This window comes from Lagenorhynchus albirostris, chromosome 1 (genome assembly GCF_949774975.1).
Source record: "Lagenorhynchus albirostris chromosome 1, mLagAlb1.1, whole genome shotgun sequence".
Taxonomy (NCBI): domain Eukaryota; kingdom Metazoa; phylum Chordata; class Mammalia; order Artiodactyla; family Delphinidae; genus Lagenorhynchus; species Lagenorhynchus albirostris.
Window position 1 is genome coordinate 122,601,409 of NC_083095.1, and position 17,293 is coordinate 122,618,701.

Here is a 17,293-nt window from a genome sequence, read left to right on the forward strand (position 1 = left end):
GCCAGTGTCCAGTGGTGACCGCGGCGGGGTTGGGCGCAGTGCTGATTCGTCCATCAACTTGCAGAAGCTTGTGATTCGTACTCGCCTGAGGTGGGCGGTGCCAGGGCGCTTTCCTGGGGTGCCCCATGTGTGGGTGCTAAGAACTAGGTAAAGGGGCCTGCTTAGAAAAGAAAACCCAGGAAAGACAGCGAATTCCAACATTTCTTTAAAAGTTAACCACAGGCTTAAATCCATAATGTCATTCCTGGAAGTGACACCTGAAATGAAGCGGACTTTTTAATATCTCAGGTATGAACACTCTTTACAGCATCCATAACTAAAACGAGTCTATGGAATGGGAAAAAGCTAATACAATTTATTTACAGGGATTTTTTTTTTTTTTTTTTTTTTTTGCCAGGCCGTGCAGCTTGTGGGATCTTAGTTCTCCGATTAGGCATCGAACGCTGGCCCCAGCAACACTGAAAGCTCCTGGCCCTTACCACTGAACCACCAGGGAATTCCCTATTTACAGGGATTAAAAAAAAAAAAACCCAAAACTTTTTAGGATGGTGTGAAACAAGAAAAAACAGTGAATTGTATATACATACATACATTAAAAGAAACATTATTATAATAATAAAACGTTTTCCCGAGACCTGTATGGTCTCAGAATTCCTTAAAAATATGTCATATGTGCCAAGGGCACATCCCTGGCACATAGTGAACGTGATTTTAGAATAAGAGATAACTATTTTCCTTCCCTATGCTTATCTTAAGTACTCACAATACCCCCTGAGCAATGATTTTCACTCTCTGAATACCACGCACAAAACCTGATCAAATGAATTTGCTTTAGGATGTACTTTGTTAAATGTGCACTTGAAAGGCAAACCTGAAAGTGTAAGCATGGCATTAATTCTCTCCAATAAATTATGCTTGAACTTTCAGAATAAAGGCTTCTCAGTACTTTAACAGAATCAACAACTACTTTGTGTTTTTGAATTACAGAATCTAAACAGCAGATGAAATTAACATTATAATAGGAGGAAAGGTATTGCAAATTACCTGTAGCTTTGTCTAAATCTTAGTGTCTAAAATTACAGCCAAAGTCCTATCAGAAAAATCAACAAGCCCTAGGGTATCCCTCCTTGTTCTTTGTCATCATGCCCCTCTCAATACACAATGTTTCTTCAATGCACATTTTTTCCTTTTCAGTTAAGTGGCTTCTACAAAGGCCTGAATTACCTAATTCCCAGATCCTTGTAGAGATTAGAACTGAGTTGAGAATCTGCTGGTCTTTTCTCTTAGTCCACATGCCAAGTAAATTGCTAGAAAGAATTGCAAATATACCTTTGCACACAGGGGCAATCTACATATTATAGCTGTGTTTGTATGTCTGTCTTTTTAATGCCAATTATGATAAGGAAGGATGCAAATTAGAATAAAAACTCAGGAAAAAAGCAGTGATGTCTAGTAAAAATTCTTAATTTAAATGTTTGCTTTGCAGAAGTGCTTCTCCTTTACAGTTAAAATAGTTGTGTGGTGTGAACCTGAAAATTTTAAAGGCCTAAGGCATTAAGAAAAGTTACAGTATGTACAAATGAAATTTCTGCCTAAATTTATACAAAATAATATCTTTAAGTCATATTAAATAGGTGTGCTTGCTCTGCTCAGGCATAAATTCATTTTAATAAATGGTAATATGGTAAATGGCATTACATTACATACATACAAACTAGAGATTTCAATCAATAACATATTCCTTATGAAAAAGAACACTTATTCTTGAGGACCTAGTAATTTCATCATAATGTGTGATATACTAAGTCTTATTGTACAAAAAGCTTGTCAGTTTATCTTCAAGAAGTTATCATTTTAGTTATGGGAACAGAACAGATATAAAAACAGGTAAAGGATTTGGATATGTTATAATTAGTATTAAATGTAGCAGACATCTATGAAGAAACAAAGCTTGTACCCACTATTTATGAAAATTCAGTCTTTTTAAGCTGGAAAGCCACATATTTTCCAAATTAATGACAAAGATAATGTAAACTCAATGTAAATCAACACACATATGATTTTGATTATTTATGTCGGTGAAAACACTAACATAAAAAGGTGAAACAACATCCAATTGATGTAATTATTTAGTATAAATAGCCTAATGGGAATGAAGAGCCTATCCATGTAACACAAAGCCAGTCAAATTGATCCATGAAATATATCAGAAGACGTTATGTTACGCTCTCCAGAAAAATCTGGCTAAATTTTCCCCAGTCCGTTGTCCCAATGGAGTAGAGAAGTAGCAAAAGACCCTTAAGTCTCATCATCTTGAGTTGAAGTACCTTTAATTTCTTAAAAATCAACACAGAGAATTTATATGGAAGGTCTTCAAAGCCAAATCACATCACCTGTTTTTATTAAAGTTTTTTTTTTTTTTTTCTCCCTCGAGCTTGCAGAGTTGTCTTGGCCCTCCTGGAAAGGACCTGGCTCAAAAAAGCAAAAATAGGTTTTAGGAGCGTGAATCAGGTATTAGACTACAAAGGGTATTAATAAAACCACTACCACCGGAGCAAACCCTTACAGCGTTTACTCTAGCCTTCAAGTGCTGTTTTAAATATTTTACATAAAACCGGAACAGTTTAAAAACTGGACCCTCAGGTTACGGGGTATTGTTTTGTTTTTTCCTAAACTGTAGTTTTTAGAGGTATTTGTATTGTCTTAGCAGATTTCCCAATTCTCGAGTCCTACATTTAACGACGCGGAGTAACCACTCGCAGATGGAGCTCTGGTACAAGTGATAACATCAGGAAGCGGGCAGAAACAGGAGGAGGCACAGGTGGGAGGGATCTGTGCTGTGGGCGGTGCTACCAAGCGGGGCAGTGCAGGCTGACGGAACCTGCGCGAGCGAGGTCGGTGTTGCGCAGGGGACTAGTCCGGCACAGGACACCGAGCTTTTGCACCCCAGCTGGTTCCGGCTGGGGAAAATGGCGGTGACTGGGGCGTTGTCCCAGGAGCAGCTGGTGGGCTGGTGCACTCAGCAGTTGCGGAAGACTTTCGGGCTGGATGTCAGTGAGGAGATAATACAGTAAGACCGGTTCGGGTCAGAGGCGGGAAGGAGCTCTGGGATGTGCACTGGCTGAGCAAACGGGGAAACGGAGGGGGCTAAAAAGTTGATGAGAGTGAAGAAATGTGATAAAAGGGCTGCGGTGTATCTATGAGTGCCGAATTTTGACCTCCGGCTTTCTAGTTTAGCTTCTGGAATAGGGTGTCATGCTCCACAATCGTCTGGTGGGGCCTTTTTTTCCCCAGGAAAACGCCAAATCCCTGATAATTAGACCTGTAAGTCTGTCCCAGGAACCAGTTTCCTTATAGATTTTGGAGAGAAGGGGCAAGCCAAATTGTCTTTCCAGAAATTCCTTACTCTGAACATTTTAGTTTGCCCGATCCGGGTTGTGTCAAATGGGACCTGAAATTTAAATGGGGGTAGGCGTGGTACTGTGTAAAAAATAGCTCCTGACTCGGGAGTCCCGGTTCTATTTTCTGTGGTCATTCACCAGTTTTGGAGCCTTAGGCAACTTAATTTTCCATCTTTGTACCTTAGTTTCCTCATGTGTAAAATGAAAAATTAGCAGAGATTATCTTTTATAACGCGTTATGATTGTAATGAAGTGGAAATGGTGACATGATTTAATATCTGCTTTCAACTGATTTAACTTTTTTTTTTTTTTTTGGCGATACTGCATGCCAGGACAAAAAGACGGTTGATGAGTGAGGAGGTGGGGGAAGTGCAGTGTATCGAGGAGCATAGGAAAAAGAACTATAAGATTTGAGAAACTCGTAAGGTTAACTGCAAGGGATGAATTTAACTTGAGAACTAAAAGGTGGGTAGGTGGCAGTGCAGAGTTCAGGAGGAGGGAAAAACTTCTACAAAAATTGGACTTAAAGAACCTGGAAGTGTTTCTTGATTTGGTTCCTTGTTCATTGTTGCTGAAACCTAAATTGCAGTTCTAGGGCTTTTGTAGGAAGTAAGGTGAATTTCTGATTTGGGGAGAAAATAGACTTGTTGACAAGGAGAGAGTTAAGAGAGCCAATTTTAAAGGATTATTTTGAACACTGGAATAGACTCAAAAATAACTCAGTTAAGCAAATATTATATGATATCACTTATATGTGGAATCTAAAAAATAATACAAATGATTTTATTTACAAAACAGAAACAGACTCACAGACATAGAAACAAACTTATGGGTACCAAAGGGGAAAGGGAGGGGGATAAATTAGGAGTATGAAGTTTACAGATACACACTACTGTATATAAAATAGTTAAACAGCAAAGATTTACTGTATAGCACAGGGAACTACGTTAAATATCTTGTAATAACCTACAGTGGAAAAGAATCTGGAAAAAAATGTAACTGAATCACTTTGCTGTACACCTGAAACTAACACAATATTGTAAATCAACTATACATCAATTTTAAGCACTTGCTTTTTTTTTTTTTTTTTTTGTGGTACGCGGGCCTCACCGCTGCGGCCTCTCCCGCCGCTGAGCACAGGCCCTGCGGCCATGGCTCACGGGCCCAGCCATCCTCCCGGACCGCGGCACGAACCCGCGTCCCCTGCATCGGCAGGCGGACTCCCAACCACTGCACCACCAGGGAAGCCTTATACATCAATTTTGAAAAATTGACAAAAAATATTTTTAAAAAAAACCCAGCCAAATTGTATGGCTTGCCTTTACCCTTGTTTGAAGGCAAGATCAGGTTAAGTAGTTTTCAGGCATTTTTTAAAGCAGTGGAATGCTGTCAAATGAAATAATGAAGCTTTGTAATATACCAAACAGAAAAAAGTCAATCAGTTTAAAAAAAAAAAAGATTGAGGTCTCTTTTTGATGAATCAACAATGGAGTATGAATAGTTGCAATCTTCTCAGTCTCAGAATCCAGTTGTATTTTGTTGCTTACACAGTATTAGGAAAATTCCTAAGTCTCATAGATTGTGGTTTAATAGCTCATTGTGCAGTCTTAGATTTTCCTCAGTTAAACTTATCCACACCCTTAAAAGAGGAGTGATCAGAAATTTCTGTTTTAAAGTTGAAGCAATAAGTACGGCTGTACACCTGCTTGCATTTAAAAATATTTATAAATATGTTAGACAAGAATTATTCAAAACTTAAAATAAGCCCTAAAGCTACCTATAATATAACGCTATTGGAAACACTTATTAGGTTTTCACTAGTTATTGCACAACAGGCTATGATGGCACAATGAAAGCGTTGGCTGTGTAAATTTGCTGTGCCTTGCCTTGCCTGATATTCATTGAGAATTACCCAGGTGTACTATACTAGTGTGCTAGCTAGAACAATTTGACATGAGCAGCCTGAATTTTTTAAAAAGACAGCACAGAGCTGCTACCTTCCTAATCAGTGATACATTTATGAGACCTTAAGGTCTATGCACAGAGTTAGCAAAATAAACTTTGTTCCACAATCTGCATTAGTTCGTGTTTTGGATGAATCTATTTTGTTAAGATTTGGTATATAACACATTTGAATATATGTTGTTATTTATTATACTTTTTTAAATAGTTAAATGATATTTATTCAATTGTTTCTGAAACGCTTTAAATAATTCCCTAGTGGTTTGAATACTCCAGAGTTAAATGATCCTTGAGGTTCCTTGCAGCTCTGTGAGTTCTTGATGCCAATTAATCTTTTTTTTAATGTTTTTAAATTTTATTTATTTGTTTATTTTTGGCTGTGTTGGGTCTTCGTTTCTGTACGTGGGCTTTCTCTAGTTGCAGTGAGTGGGGGCCACTCTTCATCGCGGTGCGCGGGCCTCTCACTGTCGCGGCCTCCCTTGTTGCAGAGCCCAAGCTCCAGATGCGCAGGCTCAGTAGTTGTGGCTCATGGGCCTAGTTGCTCCGCGGCATGTGGGATCTTCCCAGACCAGGGCTCAAACCCGTGTCCCCTGCATTGGCAGGCAGATTCTCAACCACATAAGTGTATGGATATATACATTCCTTTTATAGCAATTGGGATCATATGCTGTACAGTGTGTCCTACTATTTCACTTTATATGAGAGTGTTTTCTCAAGTAATAATAATTACTGAGAAATTACTGAATTGCTGAATTCCCTGGCAGTCCATTGGTTAGGACTCCGTGCTTTCACTGCCAAGGGTGCGGGTTCAATCCCTGATTGGGGAACTAAGATCCCACAGCTGCATGGTATGGCCAAAAATAATAATAATAATAAAGTAAAATAAACAAGTCAGTGATTTTTTAAAAATAATAATTATTCAAAAATTTTACTTTTTGTGGTCGCATATTATATTTTGTAAAGTCCAAAAACTTGAATTCATTTGCCCCTTTCATTGATGAATGTTTAAGATAGTTTCCAGTTTTTCACTAACTCAAATAATGATGTAGTTAATTTTTTTGCATAAACTTTCCTGTGTCTCTTATTTCTTAGAGAGTTCTGTAAATGGAATTATTGGATTCTTTTTAAGGCACTTTAAATATATTGGCTGATTGATTTATAGAAAAGTTGTACTGACTTGTACTCCCACCCCATTTCACTTTTAGGAACGCTTCATACCATTTTCTTAAAATAGATCTGCTCATTCTGATGTGATGCTAATCTTGATTTATAATTTTTAAGAATGTTAAATTAGTAACTGGTTAGCTTATAGTATATATTCATATTTTTAGCAAAAAAGAAATTTTAGGTTTTGCAGTATAAAGATGAAGTAATTTGTATTGTTCCTAGGAAAATATAATGACTGCAGACGTGTGGTTATGGAAAGTATTCTTTTTTTTTATAACAGTTATTTTTAACAGTTTTTTTGAGATGTAATTTTTATTCAAGTCACTTGTTTTAAATGTAAAATTTGATGAGTTTTGACAAGTATATATAGCCTTGTAACCATCCCTCAATCAAGACATAAGTAGTCTTTGCTTTGCACAGTAGTATGGAACTGTAAAAATGACCATGCAATCTACAATTTAAAAATCTTAATAAAATGGTCTTAATAAAAAAATGGGGAAATTTTTGATTATTCCATGACCTTCAAAAATGTGTGTCAAAATATTAAAAACTCTCCTGCTGTCAGAATAAATTTAAAAAATAGTAAAACAAACACTTATTTAGTACACTGTAAATTTTTAAAAAAATTTTATTTTATATTGGAGTGTAGTTGATTAACAATGTTGTGTTAGTTTCAGGTGTACAGCAAAGTGATTCAGTTATACACGTACATGTATCTATTCTTTTTTTTTTTTTTTTTTTTTTTTTGCGGTATGCAGGCCTCTCACTGTTATGGCCTCTCCCGTTGCGGAGCACAGGCTCCGGACGCGCAGGCTCAGCAGCCATGGCTCACGGGCCCAGCCGCTCCGTGGCATGTGGGATATTCCCCGACTGGGGCATGAACCCGTGTCCCCTGCACCGGCAGGCGGACCCTCAACCACTGCACCACCAGGAAAGCCCTATCTGTTCTTTTTCATTCTTTTCCCGTTTGGGTTAGAAAGTATTCCTATGTTAAGGACAGCTCCACAAACCTATCTTCAAAACACTGATTTGATTCTAGAAATACAAGATTACATGAAGGTTATATTATGAACTACTTGAGGTCAGGGTCTTTGTTCTAATCAAATTTATATCCCTAGCATCTAACCTAGAACTTGGCTCAAAATAAACAGTGTAATGGATTAATGAATGTTTTTTACTACCTTGATCTCTGTTACGATTATTGAAAAACATAGTATAAGCTAGCCCTGTTTTAACAACTTATTTCTTTGCTTCTTGAGGTATGTTTTGTCAATTGAGAGTGCTGAAGAGTTACGAGAATATGTTACTGACCTTCTTCAGGGAAATGAGGGCAGAAAAGGTCAATTCATAGAAGAGCTTGTAACTAAATGGCAAAAGAATGATCAGGAGCTGATTTCTGATGCTCTGCAGCAGTCCTTCAAAAAAGATGGTAAGTTAAGTTAATGTAATTAACTTAAGTAAATTAAAGTAAAGGTTGAAATATTGATAAATTAGCTGGTTTATAGGACCTGGTATGTTCTGTCACCCATATTTCCTCACAACTAACTTAAGCAGAATCATATGTATACATGTTTTCAGTTCAGTTCTACTTGATCTGTAATGAGTATTGTTTTAGTTCAGACTTTTTCAACTTAGAAAATATCACGAAAATACTTGTTTATAGATACAAATGTGGCTTCAGAATAACTTGAAAAATTTATACATAGATTAAAGAAAAACTTTAGTTATGTGTGTACATGAATGTAAGTAAATGTTGACCAGTTTTAGTATGAATAGCGTTTAGAAGTAACTATTAAGTTAAACAGTACAAAAGATGAGCACCAAACTAAATAAGTCATTATTATTATACAGTCTAAAATATCAGATTTTAATTTAACTTTTTTTTTTTCTGGGTGTGCCGCACGGCTTGCGGGATCTTGGTTCCTGCACCAGGAATTGAATCCAGGCCCTTGGCAGTGAAAACGTGGAGTCCTAACCACTGGACTGCCAGGGAATTCCCTTTAATTTAACGTCTTAATTTTAGCCAATAGTCTTTATTATTGACTACAATCTTGAAAATGATGGTTTAAATTTAATTCTGATTTGAGAGGAAAAGATAATTAAAAACCTGCCTGACTTCTTATATTGACTCTAAGTATTAAGCATTGCCTTCTCTTTATTAGCTATTAATTCACCAATGAATCCTACTATTTCCAATCTATGTACATATATATATATATATTTATTTATTTATTTACTGTCTTCTTCTTCTTTAAAGAAATTTTAGATGGGCAGAGGTCAGGAGACCAGCTAAAGAGGAGTAGGCGGAAAGGGAGAAACAGACAGGAAGTTCCTGCATTTACTGAACCTGATACAACCATAGAGGTCAAAACACCTTTTGATTTGGCCAAGGTGAGTGCTTAGAAAATGAGGCTTTTCTGGCTATATGGAGAAGAGCAAACAACTGATACATTTCAGAGAGCGAAGGGTATAAATTGGTCTAGAATGGCAACTTTTCAACAAATGCATGAATTTTAGAGAGTGATAATGATAACGTATTACTTTCTATATGGTAGATATTTTTTGACAACCTGATTAAATAAGTATTAAAAGGACATCTTCGGGCTTCCCTGGTGGCACAGTGGTTAAGAATCCACCTGCTGGGGCTTCCCTGGTGGCGCAGTGGTTGAGAATCTTCCTGCTAATGCAGGGGACTCAGGTTCAAGCCCTGGTCTGGGAGGATCCCACATGCCGTGGAGCAGCTAGGCCCGTGAGCCACAACTACTGAGCCTGTGCGTCTGGAGCCTGTGCTCCGCAACAAGAGAGGCTGCGATAGTGAGAGGGCTGCGCACTGCGATGAAGGGTGGCCCCCGCTTGCCACAACTAGAGAAAGCCCTCGCACATAAACGAAGACCCAACACAGCATAAATAAATTAATTAATAAACTCCTACCCCCTACATCTTCTAAAAGAAAAAAAAAAAAAGAATCCACCTGCTAATGCAGGGAACATGGGTTAGAGCCCTGGTCCAGGAAGATCCCACATGCCGCAGAGCAACTAAGCCCGTGCACCAGAACTACTGAGTCTGCACTCTAGAGCCTGCGAGCCACGACTACTGAGCCCGTGTGCCACAGCTACTGCAGCCCACGTGCCTAAAGCCTGTGTTCCACAACAAGAGAAGCCACCGCAATGAGAAGCTCTCGCACCACAACGAAGAGTAGCCCCCACTCACTGCAACTAGAGAAAGCCCGCGTGCAGCAACAAAGATCCACTGCAGCCAAAAATAAATAAATAAAATAAATAAATTTATTTTTTAAAAAAAGGACTTCTTCGCTTAGAGATTATAGATAGATAGATAGACGTGATAGAAAATATTTAATGAAATACACCAGGACTTCAATTTCAACATTTTTTGTGGCTTTGTACTAAAAGAATGCACAATTCTAGCTGTTTTAAGAGCGTTCCTATTTTAGGCCATTCACTACCCATCATCATCATCATTATTTAGCATTTAGAGCTCTTTCATATTCTCTCTCGGCTCTAAAAATAGCCCTGTGAGGTAAGCAGAAATATTTTTATTCAGGGCAATTTGACAAGCTAAATTTCCCAGCAGAAGGGAATAGTTAATTATGCTAAGCTGGAAGAGTAGTGATCAAAAAGTTCTGAGTGATGACCATGCAGTAAAACATGGAAAAGGGTTTCTAAAATAATGTGAACTTAAAAAAAATAGTCTTAAGCCTTTTATTAATTGGAATAAAATGAGCAAAGACTATCACAAGCAAAAGAAAAAACACAAATGACCAATAAACATTAAAAATGTTTATCCTTACTAGTAATTAAGGAGTCCAGTTTGTCAACCTAATTGCCTGAATTCTCCTGGTTTTAGCACTGAAAAGTCCTGTATTCTGAGATTTCCCCTAAGTCCTGGACAAACAAGGTTGGTTGGTTACTTTACTAGTAATCAAATAAATACACATTAAATCCCTGAGATATGGCATATCAAATTGTCAAAGATTTTATTTTTAAAAAATTTTTTGGCCATGCCATGCAGCATGCAGGGTTTTAGTTCCTGGACCAGGGATTGAACCTGCGCCCCCTGCAGTGGAAGCTTGGAGTCTTAACCACTGGACTGCCAGGGAAGTCCCTCAAAGATTTTAAAAACAGATACAGTGATGATGAAGTTGTATTAAAACAGGAACCTCCTATACAATACTGGTGGCAATGTAAATTGGTTTAAGCTTTCTGGGGGCAGTTTGGCAGCATGTATCAAGAACTGTGGAAATGTTCATATACTTCTGACTTATTAATATGACTTAAATATTTAACAAAGTAATCAGAAATGCACACAAAAAATGTATGTTCTGTATAATGTTATTTATAATATTGAAAATATGAACTGACCTGATTTTTTAGCAGTAAGAGACAGATTAAATAAATTATTATTCCCTCATTTGGTGGGATATCATGCAGCTCATTTCTTTTTTTTTTAATAAATTTATTTAATTAATTTATTTATCTTTGTCTGCGTTGGGTCTTCGTTGCTGTGCGTGGGCTTTCTCTAGTTGCGGGGAGCAGGGGCTACTCTTCACTGCGGTGCACGAACTTCTCATTGCAGTGGCTTCCCTTGCTGTAGAGCACAGGCTCTAGGTGCACGGGCTTCAGTAGTTGTGGCACACAGGCTCAGTAGTTGTGGCTTGCAGACTCTAGAGCACGGGCTCAGCAGTTGTGGCGCACGGGCTTAGTTGCTCTGCAGCATGTGGGATCTTCCCAGACCAGGGCTTGAACCCGTGTCCCCTGCAATGGCAGGTGGATTCTTAACCACTGCGCCACTAGGGAAGCCCGCTTATTTCTTTTTAAAGCCGTGGTGTATACAGAACATTGTTTCTAGGGGAAATACAGTGTTAGGTTTCTGGGAGCCTCTGATCACATTTCCATCAACCAATCAAAACATAACCTTATTTTATGTGTGTTTCTGTTTAAAGACACTTTATTTAATATATATTGTTGATCATCAACATTGAAGTCAAAGCCAATAGCACTGTAACTCATGCCTGAAGAAAGCTTATCTAATACACCTTTCTTTTTTATTATTATTATTTATTAATTTTTATTATTATTTTTTTTATTGAATTATAGTTGATGTACAATATTATATGTTATAGGTGTACAACATAGTGATTCACAATTTTTATTTTAATTTTTATTTATTTTGGGGGGGCTTGCAGGATCTTAATTCCCCCACCAGGGATTGAACTCATGCCCCCTGCAGTGGAAGTATGGAGTCCTGACCACTGGACTGGGAATTCCTGGTGATTCACAATTTTTAAAGTTTACATTCCACATATAGTTATTATAAAATATTGACTCTATTCCCTGTGTTGTACAGTGTATCCCTGTAACTTATTTATTTTATACATAATAGTTTGTACCTCTTAATCCCCTACCCCTATCTTTTATTCTCTATATACCTGTGAGTCTGTTTCTATTTTGTTATATCCACTGGTTCATTTTTTAGATTTCACATATAAGTGATATCATACAGTATTTGTTTTTCTCTGTCTGACTTATTTCACTTAGCATAATACCCTTCAAGTCCATCCATGTTGTTGCAAATAGCAATTTTTCATTCTTTTTATGACTGAATAGTATTCCATTGTGTATATATACCACATCTTTATCCATTTATCTGTTGATGGACACTTAGGTTGCTTCCATATCTTGGCAATTGTAAATAATGTTGATATGAACATTGGGTATATGTATCTTTTCAAGTTAATGTTTTCATTTTTTTGGGCTATATACCCAAGAGTGGAATTGCTGGGTCATATGGTAGTTCTACTTTTAGTTTTTTGAGAAACCTCCATACTGTTTTCTTTTTTAATTAATTTATTTTAGGCTGTGTTGAGTCTGTTGCTGTGTGCAGGCCTTCTCTAGTTGTGGTGACCTGGGGCTACTCTTCGTTGCAGTGCACAGGCTTCTTATTGCGGTGGCTTGTCATTGCAGAGCATGGGCTCTAGGCACGCGGGCTTTAGTAGTTGTGGCTTGCAGGCTCAGTAGTTGTGGCTCGCAGGCTCTAGAGCACAGGCTCAGTAGTTGTAGTGCACAGGTTTAGTTGTTCTGCGGCATGTGGGATCTTCCTGGACCAGGGCTCGAACCCATGCCCCCTGCATTGGCAGGTGGATTCTTAACCACTGCACCACCAGGGAAGCCCCTCCATACTGTTTTCCACAGTGATGATACCAAGTTAACACTCCCACCAGCAGTGTATGAGGGTTCCCTTTTTTCCACATTTTCACCAACATTTTTAATTTGTGGTATTTTTCATGATAGCCATTCTGAGAGGTGTGAGGTGATATCTCATTGTGATTTTAATTTACATTTCTCTGATAATTAACGATGTTGGGCATCCTTTCATGTAATATACCTATTTTCCATATAAGGTACAGCCTCTTGTGCTTAGGAACATTAGATAGCGCTTCCTATTATGCATGGGGGCCATATTAAATGGTGAGATTACCAACAAAAAGCACAGAAATGCAAAGAAATGGCACTAAATAGACTTAGGATACTTGTTTGCAGTATGAGAGCTGAAGCAAGAAGGCAGATCACTGCATTGCTCAAACTTAGCTGGAAATGTGTGCATTTGGTGACTCAAATGTTTTGCCATTCTGTGCGTGTCCATGAATGCCTGTGAAAGCACCTGGAGTATTGATTTGGGGGTTACAAATAAATATTAGCAAGTAGGTGAATTTGAAGATCGGGAACCATGAAAAATGATGGTCAAACTGTATGTCCAGTTCCATTTTTGGACATGTAAGTAAATCTTAAATCTGTCTTCAATTTTCTCAGGCAATTCATTTGGTTATTCAGAAGTTTTTATTGTGTGTCTGTTGTGTGTCAAGAACTGATTTAGGCATTTGAGATATAGCAATAAACAAGACTCATTAAGGTTTCTTGCCCTCCTAGAGTTTACATTTTAGTGGTTCAGAGGAGAGGTAGAAAAGATAGTCAAAGAAATTTTTTTAAAGTAATTATATATTGTGAAAACTAACATGAAAGAAATTAAAAGGGCAGTGTGATAGGCAGTTATTGGAAGGGTGGGAGCTAATGTAGGTAGGATATTCAGGGAAAGCCTTTCTGAGGGAGTGAAATTACAGCTAAGACCTGAACAATGAAAAGGAACCAGTATGTAAAGAGATGGGCTGGGAACAATGCAGAAAGAGGGAATAACAAGTGCAAAGGGAAGATGGAGAAAAGTGTTCTCAGAAGTATCAAAAGCCCTGTGTGGCTGGAGCATAGTGGACAGGGGAAGAATGATATGTAGATGAGGCTAGAGAGCACCTGAGGGCCATATGTAAGGCTTTATAGGTCATTATAAGTAGCTTGGATTAAATTTTAAGCACAATGGGAAGACAGTGAGTGGTTTTGTTTTTCGTATTTTGTTTTTTAATTATTTAACCCCTCCTCCCCACCCCTCTGAATGGTTTTAGGCAGAGGAGTGATATGTTATGAATTTTCTGGCTTGCCCTGTTCTCCCCTTCTCTCCTCTATTACTCTGTCTTTCCTCCTTCTCAATAAATACTTGCTGCCTGTTATGGATAAAAGACCTAATCAAAGCACAGCCCTCAATCCCTCAAATGTGTTATTTTAATGTAACTGGATACTTTAAAGGGAGTGAGATAGAAGTTTCTGCTTAGAGATTTTAGTCTTCCCCTCACAAACATCCTTGAGAGCAAAGGTATAATTGACCAGTTTGAAAAATGGCTACCTACTAGAATTAGATAACATCCTTAGCACTTGTCTTAGATTTTAACATTTACCTCCGTTGACTTATTTGATACTGTCTGTATATCTCAAGTTTTGGCTTTGGACATTAGGGCGTGTTACCTCTCTTTATAGTAACCAAAGAATTGTTACCTTCATTGTTATAACTCTCCTATCCACTAGGACTCCTGAGATTTTTCTTTGAAACTTCAGTCTCTGGAAATGATTGAGAAACTCTCAATTTAAAGGGAAAGTAGGACTACACCAGAGGAGGGGCATCTATGCACCTTAAGTGTCAAAAGCTGCTGTGGTCTGAATGTTTGTGTACCACTCAGAATTCATACCTTAAAATGCTAATGCCCAGTGTGAATTAGGAAGTGGGACCTTTGGGAGGTTCTTATGTCATGGGGGTGGAGTCCTCATGAATGGGGTTAGTGCTCTTATAAAAGAGACCTCACAGTCCCTAACCCCTTTTGCCACATACAACAAAGAAGTAATTTCTGTGACCTGGAAGAGGGCCCTTGCCCAACCATGCTTGCACCCTGAACCTGGACTTCAGCCTCCAGAGCTATAAGAAATAACAAAGAAGTAATTTCTGTGACCTGGAAGAGGGCCCTTGCCCAACCATGCTTGCACCCTGAACCTGGACTTCAGCCTCCAGAGCTATAAGAAATAAGTTTCTGTTGTTTATAAGCTGCCTAGTCTGTGATATTTTGTTACAGCAGCCAGAGTGGACTAAGGCAGAGGCTGATATAGTTCTCTTTTTAAAGTTTTTATTTTATAACATACATACAGAAGTGAATAAATGAATTTTCACAAACTGACCATACCTGTATAGCCAGAAATAAAACATTACCATTCCTCTAAAAAACTCCCATGTGCCCCACAATGACAACCCTCCCAAGGGAAAACACCATTTTGACTTTGAACATCATAGATTAATTTTGCCTGCTTATGAACTTTGTATAAATGGAGTTAAATAGTATATACTCTTTTGTGTCACATGGTTTATCTCATTGCTATATAGGATTCTGTCAAGTGAATATTCAATCTACTGTTGAACTTTTGGGTAGTTTTCCAATTCTAATGCTGCAGTGAATGTTCTTGTATATGTCTTTTGTTGAACATATTTACTCATTTCTTTTGAGTATATGTCCAAGAGGTGAATTGCTGGGTCACAGGATATACATATGCTCAGCTTTAGTAGATACCAGTTTACACTCCCACGAACGGTGTGTGAGAGTTCTAATTGTTCTATATCCTTGCCAACACTCTGTATTTTCTGTCTTTTCAATTTAGCTATTCTGGTTGGTGTGCAATGGTATTACACTGGTTTTATTTTATATTATCTTGATGACTGATGAAGTTGAGCACCTTTTCATGTATCTGTTGGCTGTTTGGATATCTTCTTTTATGAAGTTCCTGTTTAGGTCCTTTGCCCATTTTTCCACTGTGTTATCTGTCTTTTTCTTATTGAGTCAATTTTTTATAGATTTTTCTTACTTTACTGATTGTTCTTATTTCCAGATCTGTGAATATCATCTGCTTTTAGAGGCATTTTTGTTTTCTATGATCTCCAATTTAGCTATACATAAATATGTCACATAAACAGCTTTTATTGCTACATTTACCTTCCACCAGGGCTGACAGCTACTAGCAGAAAAAGCAGAGTATATTAGCTAGTTTTTCTAGGGCATAATCTTTACTTAGACCCTTGATTATAACTCATTTGTATTTTTCCTACTTCCTTCTTTCATGGTTGCTGGGTAGGGTGTAAGTTATTATTGAACAGAACTGAGGTTTTTCTCTCTTGACTGTTTTCATTGTCATTAATTATTTGATGTTATTTCTGATATCTTTGTACGATCAGGCACAAGAGAACAGCAGCTCCTTAAAGAAGAAGACGAAGTTTGTCAGTTTATATACAAAAGAGGGACAGGACAAGCTTGCAGTCCTGATCCCTGGTCGCCACACTTGTGATTGCCTGGGCCAGAAGCATAAGCTGATCAATAACTGTCTGATCTGTGGGCGTATTGTCTGTGAACAAGAGGGTTCCGGCCCCTGCTTATTCTGTGGTACTCTGGTAAATTGTTTCTTTCCTATTTTACTACTCTTCAGTTTTATACATAGGGACATTCACACCCCTAGTAATTTCTCTTTTTCTTAGTAAATTTCTTCCCTAAGGTGTCCAGTAAATTCTTTTTTTTTTTAATTTTATTGTTTTTATTGAAGTATAGTTGATTTACATTGTTGTGCCACCGGTAAAATTTAGTCAAAAACCCAAGTTGAGGTCTTCCCTGGTGGCGCAGTGGTTGAGAGTCCGCCTGCTGATGCAGGGGACACGGGTTCATGCCCCGGTCTGGGAAGATCCCACATGCCGCGGAGCAGCTGGGCCCGTGAGCCATGGCCGCTGAGCCTGCGCGTCTGGAGCCTGTGCTCCGCAACGGGAGAGGCCACAGCAGTGAGGCCCGCGTACAAAAAAAAAAAAAAAACCCAAGTAGATATCCTAGAACTGAGGCCTATTTGTGAGAAGGTTTTGAGAACATACCTTGTTGAGGGATCTAAGTCTTGTGTCAGATTAAGTTCAATTCAAGAAAACTTTAGGGCCTGAAATGTCAAAAATTTTTGTCAGTCTTCAGATGTGGCTCATATTCCTAGAGTTACAGAGCCACTGTAATGTAATCCTCAAGTCTATAGCTTCTTTTTCCAGAACACCTTTTTTTTTTTTTTTTTTTTTTTGTCGTACACGGGCAGTTTTCACTGCTTCTTTTTCTGGCTCTTTTTAATAAGACACTTGTGGGACTTCCCTGGCTGTCCAGTGGCTAAGACTCCCTGCTTCCATTGCAGGGGGCATGGGTTCAATCCCTGGTCAGGGAGCTAAGATTCTGCGTGCCGCATGGCGCAGCCAAAAATAAATACATAAATAAATAAGACACTTGCTTAGCAATTCTCTTGTAAGACTTGGATTTCACAATTAGAACTGGAAGGCTATAAAAAAAAGTCTTGTATATGTTTTCAGTA

The 17,293-nt window shown here is 38.1% G+C and overlaps 1 protein-coding gene across 2 annotated transcripts in view; it reads left to right on the forward strand.

Moving 5' to 3' along the window:
* Positions 1–2,930: 2,930 nt before the first annotated feature.
* TRIP4 (thyroid hormone receptor interactor 4) overlaps positions 2,931–17,293 on the forward strand; it is a 67,454-nt gene continuing 53,091 nt past the window's right edge. The window contains exons 1-4 of one of the 2 annotated variants that reach the window (XM_060151683.1): positions 2,931–3,070; positions 7,790–7,959; positions 8,788–8,921; positions 16,143–16,355. In XM_060151683.1, the coding sequence (XP_060007666.1) occupies positions 2,970–3,070; positions 7,790–7,959; positions 8,788–8,921; positions 16,143–16,355 (618 nt within the window). In that variant the 5' untranslated portion in view covers positions 2,931–2,969. The remainder of the gene's footprint in view (positions 3,071–7,789; positions 7,960–8,787; positions 8,922–16,142; positions 16,356–17,293) is intronic. The other variant, XM_060151694.1, reaches the window with a different exon arrangement.